The following is a 7,500-nucleotide window of genomic DNA, read 5'->3' as shown; positions in this document are numbered from 1 at the left end:
CGATCTCTGTATATGATGTGTTAACCGTAATTGTCCAGGACAAAGAGCAAACCCTATATATCACAGTAATTGGAAGGAATCAAATATTGCTTTTATAATATGCGTTTTTTTAAAAATTTCCCTTAAAGGTTCTCCTCGTCTGTGCATTTTGATAGATCTGAAAGCAAGATTTAGATATTCTATATTGATCTAATAGTGCGAGAAAAAATCTAGTGTTATGGGACCAGTTTGTCGTATCTGTTTCAGTTTCAAAATGCTGCCTTCCTGAATATTGAATACTGTTGTCTGCGTTATACAGGCGTGTGCAGGGATGCAAATGCATATCTTCCATCGATCTATGGCGTGGGCACCTTCCCTATTATTAATTCGTGAACTACGTTAGTTACGTCATCCCTTAATTTTGAATTTGCAAATGGTTAACCGTGATCGAAACAAGCTGATTGTTTCCGATGCACGTATGTTTGAATTGATGCATATATAATATGCGGATACACCTGACGAATATACACGAGTAGAGAAGTACAAGAACATAATCTTTCAATTTGAGAGAGAGAGAGAGAGAGAGAGAGAGAGAGAGAGAGAGAGTTCAATGAAATATGAGTGTTTTTAATTCAAAACCCAAACTGTAAATATTCAAAACGAAATATCTCTCTCTCTCTCTCTCTCTCTCTCTCTCTCTCTCTCTCTCTCTCTCTCTCTCTCTCTCTCTCTCTCTCTCTGTACCGTAGACATTAACACATTTCAATCTGGTTTCCATATTTGCAGAATTTTCTACATTAAAATAAATACTTCATAAGCACAAACAAACACTGATTTTTTTTTCTCACAAAATCTAATTTTTAAATCATTTCTTTGAATTGGTTACATTTTGTCAAAAATATCTTTAATATTAAAGACTTAATGGTATTATAACGGGATATTTCAAATTTGTTTAATAAAAAAAATATTGACTATATCTTTGATCCGCCGTATACTGTTTTTTGTTTTCGATTGCACAGCAAAAATAAGAAATCAATATGTGGATTTTGATTTATTGAATTAACAGGAAATAGAACACCTAAGAAAGGAATAAGGAAGAAAGAAAAAAGGCATTAATTTTAGCATCTGTTCTAACCAGTACAACAGTAATATATCTTATTACCACCAGAGGTGCATTTAGCAACTTGGATTAAAAGTTCAATGTTCTTTATTTTTGAGTATCTATGTACTTAGTCTGTGCAAATAGTTCGCAGCTTAGATGCACTTAGCACCTGTACTTTCTACATATTTAAAACGCATATCGTATGATATTTTATTATTTGTTCACCATGGTTTAACCGTCGATCTTAGATATGGCTGACAAAAACGAATAAAGAATACAGATATTGTGAGGTTTTGTATGGTGTACAGTGTGCCCATATGGCGTACAACGTTGAATTTATTAATCTTTTTTTAGATCTAAAGATTCAAAAGTTAATGATTGATATTCCGCTATTTTTGGAGTTGCGAGAGAAATTGTCATTTACGATAGTACCTAAAAGATATTCATTATAACGCAATTCTGCAAATTCCAAAACCATCTGTCGTAACTTTTCATGACATGCTCGATGTGTATAGTGTAAAAGTACACTACGGAGCAGGAAGAAAATGTCACGTCTACACGAGGATACGGCGGGGAGGAACACCATGGAATCTTGTGTTCAATCTAGAATGACACCAATGCAATCCTGATATAATATGTAGAACATAGAAAAAGGGTTCCTAAACAGTTGTTCTACAAGTGACATTGACGATTTAGAAAGAGGACATTTAAACACATAGACGGTTGTTCAACGTGTTAGAGAAATAGCGGGAAAAATTGGTCCATGATAAAGGTTCCTACTGCTGAGTTCAATTCTTTAATGGTCTTCTAATTTCTGGACATCAAATACACAAACTGAGTATCGTGATAAAGAGGAGAGAAGCTTCTGATTTTAATTAACAATACCTAAAATTCACCCACGTAACAATCATATAATATGCACCATGATAAGTATATATACAGTGTTTCTTTCCAAACTTTTAAGACTTTCGAAGTCCAATTCGAACGCAACAATTCTGATCCTTTATTTGTATATTCTTATGAAGCAGAATTTATTCAAAAACTTCTACGTGAGAAGACAAATTCTCTTGCTGTGGCCTTCAATTCGGCATTTAGATATATCGACGACATATTATTTAACAATAATAGTTTTCATTCATATGTCGATTCGATATATTCCTGTGATCTCAAAATAAAAGACATCACAGAGTTGTCCACTTCTGCTTCATACTTATATATTTTAGTGAAAATAGATATCAAGTTTATGGCAAACTGAATGATTACAGCTTCTCCATCGTTAACTTCCATATTTATGTAGCAATATTCCATTATCACCTGCATATGGTGTTTACATCTCTCAACTGATTCGATACGCAAGAGCTTGTTCTGTGTATTATCAATTTTTAAATGGATGCAGGCTACTGAAAAACAGGTTGATGATGCAGGGGTTTCAACAGTTTCGTTTAAAGTCAGCATTTCGCAAATTCTATGGTCGTTAAAAGATATAGTTTGTCAATACAAGCTATCATTGCGTCAAATGCTGTCTGACGTGTTTCATACCGATTTGTTAGGACGTTTTTGGCACACTAAATTTGACTACCGATAACTCTGTTTACCTGATCACATGCTCCTCCTGAGCACATGATCTAGCCTCTAGTATATCCAGGGGTCCGTGTTTGCCCAACTCTCTATTTTGTATTGTTTATAGATTATGAGATTGATCACCATTCGTTATCTCCGCCTTTTATTTCACACTCTCGAGGAAACGAACATGTATAACTGATTGAATTACCAACAACCCTGATCAAAAAAAAAAAAAGGTTATTGTCCAACATATATGAAGGGGAGGGAATTGGTTTTATTTTCACTTAGGTACATAGGAAACTGACTTCGCCCATTTTGAATGAGTTCAACGTGGGATTTTTGTTTGCTACTTTATATTTGTTCAGTTTTAAATTCGCCCATATCCGATAAAAAGAAAACATGTTAAAATGGAACAAGAAGTAATTTCCTCCTAGATACAGTTACCATCAATAAGTTTTACTGTAGCAATAGTAACGCCATATATTCAAAATATGGTAAAACACGTTTTTAGCGAAGTGCTTCATTGTAGGGCAAAACAATTTTGATTCTTTATAAACGTAATTTGGTATATCCACTAAGTTAACGCCATGTTACAATAGTACAGAGAATGAACATCATTTCACTGTGACCATGTTTTACTGTACGGTCTGAAAAAGGAATTGATTTCATAACAAAATACAGTATTATATTATTTTAAAAAATGTTTATTGAAATATACATGTATTATCAATAACTATATCTATGTAAACCAATCAACAAGTACTTGAGTTGGGATATATTGCACAATACATTTAGAAAATTTACATTGAATTCTAGCACCAAACAAAGGATCCCTTCTATTAATAACCTGACTTAAACGTTACAATGAAATTATACCATACAAAAATAAAGATACATTTCAAACCATGGAAAATGATAAATGTCACGTGTGTTCCTCTTATCTCTATGGTACATGTAATTGTAAGACATTATGCTAATTGTTGATTCACATCACTCTTCCCTCTATCTCTTCCTGTCTTAAGTCCATGCAATGTCTCACTGTTCTCTAAATGTATTTGATTGTGTCTTCATCCAACATCTTACTGTGATAGTTCTTTAGGTGTACTTGATTTCCAGGGGGATCTTTGCGGACTCAATCGCTGCATCCATTGCCTCACTTTGAGCAACCTTCAGCCAATTCTTCCAATCTCCAGCTTCTCCTGTAATCACACAAATGGTGTTAAAGGACTTCAATAAAGGACTTCATTATACAATGCACCGTAAACCGACTTTTATTCGCTTGCAACAATTTTTAGGAGGTTTGTGGGAACTTTTTCTTCGCGAAAATCTATCGCAGTGAATCTATTCTTTAACATAGCTTGTATTTATTTGAAATAATCTCGCGAACAAGTTCATCACTACTAAATGGCTAAATAAAGTCGTTGCGAATTAGAGTTATTTTCGAGTACATTAAATTCGTTGATAACCATTTTTTTATTGTATCGTAGTAAGATATTTATTTTTATCAGAATACAGGGTACATTGTTCAAGATTTGCATGACTGTTCAATCTTAAATATAAAAAGGTGACGATAAACTTTTATGGGATCGAACATTCTGGATTCGCCCATATCTAAATGTGGTTGTGTAACAGTAGTGATGTCAATTTATAATGCTATAAAGGATACGAAATCACATCCAACACGAGATGGAATCAGGTGTCTAGGAGGATTGAGCATCAAATCAACCGGTTCGTTAACGAAGGCACATACTATATTGCACTACGAAGGTATATACTATATTGCACTACGGTATCTACTTCATCAGAAAACCATCAATACTTTTTCAAGATTTACAGAATGATTTAATTTAGGTACATGTATATATATATTTGTTTTTAATTTCCTACATAATCAGTAATGAATATAAGATTAGCAGTTATATAGACTTAGATTACTCCCAAAAATTACAACCCGTTGGAATTTGATTTCAAGGATGATATGCACGCGAGGGGTTGGCTAGGGTAGACATCTTAATACACAAAGCCGGGTAAAATATCTAATTGACTTTAACTAAACCTTCGAAAAAGGTATATGTTAATGATTGTTATCTGATTGATATAAATTTTTCGAAAGATTCAAACACATTTGAAGACGAAAGTTACCAAACCAGTCTACACATTAATCAAATTAATGTTTAAAACAATACAAGCTGTAACTGACGGTAAATAAATTGAAAAATAAAAGAACAAATAGTCAACATATTTGTGATTGAATATTTATCACTTACTAGAATCAGAGTGAATATGAAGCAGTAAACCCGTCAAATTAGCAAAAAATGTGAATTCATGAATCATTATCATCCTGTCAGTAATTCCTGCTCGTAATCTCCAACGTGCATTGACCTTGGGGGTCAACAGTTGTGCATTGACCTTGGAGGTCAACAGTTCGGAAAAATCGAAAGAGAGGCACTGAGCACGTGTTAGATTTGTAAACAGTTTAACATGCCAATTTTATAGAAAATTCACAATCAAAATTTCATTTGAGTGGCACATTTGCGTAATTATTACCTTTTTACATTTATATAGTATTTCGAGTTATTCCTGAAACAACGTAATATTTTAAAACAAAGAACAGGGTACGATTGTATACATAAAAAGCCCCGAAAATTTTACCTTAATAAAACGTGTCTGGAATTAACCTTAATCAGCGTTTTAAGAAAGTAGAATGTATGCCAGGTATACTATGTCAACAAAATCAGAATGATATTCCTAATTGAATAGCATTATGACATCATGAATAAGACATTTCCCGCCTTTTTTCAAAATAAGCCTGAAAACTGTCAAATGTAATACATATTATTGCTCAGGAAAAGATGTGCGCATTTGTCGAGCAAAATGAAAATGATTTATATTGTGTATTATTATAAGATGAAAAACATGCTTGAATATGAATTTGCTCGACGTATGCGCTGTATGTTTTCTGAAAGGAAAACCACCTGAATTTGTGGATATTTTCGTTGAAAATGGCAATTTTGCAATTTTATGCCAACATTAAGCTCTCGTCATATGACACAAATCATTTTGCTGATCAAACTGAGCGGGTTTTGGTTTTGCTAATCTATTCCTTATTTGAATGCCAGAGTTTGAGCTCCAAGTGAAATCATCGATATTTTGGGCCAGATGACTTTAGAAACTGTACCTAATTCTTACACGTGTAGTTACTCGCGTCAGTTTCCGTCTATGTATAAGGCCTCGGTCAAAGCAACCCGATTATATTCGGCAATCATCGTTCCCATGTCCGTGTATACGACACAATGGCGGTTTATACGAAACGCTCATTGTAGGTGTGCTCTCAAACAATATTCCCTTGTTTATTTTGCTGAATTTTTCTTCAGATCTTTGGGATTATATTAGTTATACCGGTAGGTGTTATGTGGTGCATAATTGAATAGTTGAAAAAATATCGTCAGTTACATCTTGTATTGCTTTAATACGCGAATTACAATCAGCTGAAATAGCATCCTGTACGTGTAAACATAAAAATAGTACAGAAAGAATACTGAAAATATAAAAAGCTACAGTTAGTTAAATGTTTTATGACAGAAAATGAAGGAATGATTCTTTTAATACAAAGAGATCTTCAGAAATCACTTTACCTTTTCTGTACATTATATGTTTGTCTTTTACATCAGTCACCCTGCTCATAGCCGCGGGGATGTTGCTGTTCTTATAAGCCGACATTGCCTTAAACTCACACTTATTCGCAATTTCACTGATCAGTTCGTCACTTGTGTCTAGTTTCAGGAAGTCGGCAATCTTTTTTACGTGTGTTTTAAGGTCCTGAAATGAGAGACAGTCAATTCCAAAGAATACGCACATTTATGAACTATCAAAGTTTTCATAATTTCTAGGTAAATATTATCACACATGTTAAAAGAAGGAAGTTCATTTATTGTGTAGGACAACATAGCCTACCGCTCCTAAGTACATGTAAATCTAGGGAAAGCCTCGTGTCTGCCTACACTAAAATACCGCGCTAATTGTGATTGCATGGATTGTGTTTTGTTACCTTTTTCATGTCTTCGTAGCAGAGATTTAAGAGAGGGTAAGAGGGATTTTTTTCCTCAAAATCGGTCCATTCTTTGACATATCCTGCCCAAGAACCGCCAGTAACTGAAATTGAAACATGAATCATCAGTGGTATTGTCTCGTTTGAGGTAGCACTTACCTGTATATAGATTATCTGTGATATTTTCATGTTTTGTTTATATATGTTTTGGATGTGCATACTTATTATAGACAGTACCGTATAATTTAAACTTGTATGAAGCAGAGAGGATAAACGTCGATCAATCTCATAAATGCCATATATGATACAAAATTAAGAGTAGGACAAACATGAGTCTTTAAACGTACTAGAGGTGGGATCATGTGTCTAGGAGGAGTAAGCATCCCCTGTTGACTGGTCACACTCACGTTATACGAATAACGTATTGTGCAGTTAACTATTTCATCATTACACTATCAAAGTACAAAATAGAAAGCGATTTCGATACGAACACCAGGATTTTAGAATGCATTATCATGATCCTTGTATGTTGTTGTATGTGTGACCGGTCCACAGGGGATCCCTACTCCTCCTAGGCACCTGATCCCACCTCTGTTGTGTCAAGGAGGTTTTTTTTGTCCAACTATCTACTTTGTATTGCTTATGGGATTTAAGAGATTGATCACTGTTCGTTATCTTTACATTTCTTGTAAGTTTCGATTGGAAACCAAATGAAAATATATAATGCACTTTCAACCATGAAAATATATGTAAGAAATAAATTACTTTCAGCATTGGAAATACATTACAGCTCGAGCTGCGACGCTAC

General features: G+C 34.0%; 1 protein-coding gene across 2 annotated transcripts in view; it reads right to left on the bottom strand.

Annotated features, from left to right (window-relative positions):
* Window positions 1-3,332: 3,332 nt before the first annotated feature.
* Window positions 3,333-7,500, bottom strand: part of LOC125657065 (sulfotransferase 1B1-like) — an 8,204-nt gene continuing 4,036 nt past the window's right edge. For both annotated transcript variants that reach the window (XM_048887699.2, XM_056145548.1), the window contains exons 4-6: window positions 6,693-6,796; window positions 6,280-6,463; window positions 3,333-3,843 (exon numbers count right to left, since the gene is read on the bottom strand). In XM_048887699.2, the coding sequence (XP_048743656.1) occupies window positions 3,740-3,843; window positions 6,280-6,463; window positions 6,693-6,796 (392 nt within the window). In that variant the 3' untranslated portion in view covers window positions 3,333-3,739. The remainder of the gene's footprint in view (window positions 3,844-6,279; window positions 6,464-6,692; window positions 6,797-7,500) is intronic.

This window comes from Ostrea edulis, chromosome 7, assembly GCF_947568905.1.
Source record: "Ostrea edulis chromosome 7, xbOstEdul1.1, whole genome shotgun sequence".
In the NCBI taxonomy this organism is placed as follows: Eukaryota; Metazoa; Mollusca; class Bivalvia; order Ostreida; family Ostreidae; genus Ostrea; species Ostrea edulis.
The sequence above is the reverse complement of the archived record's forward strand: the minus strand, read 5'-3'. Positions and strand labels throughout refer to the sequence as shown.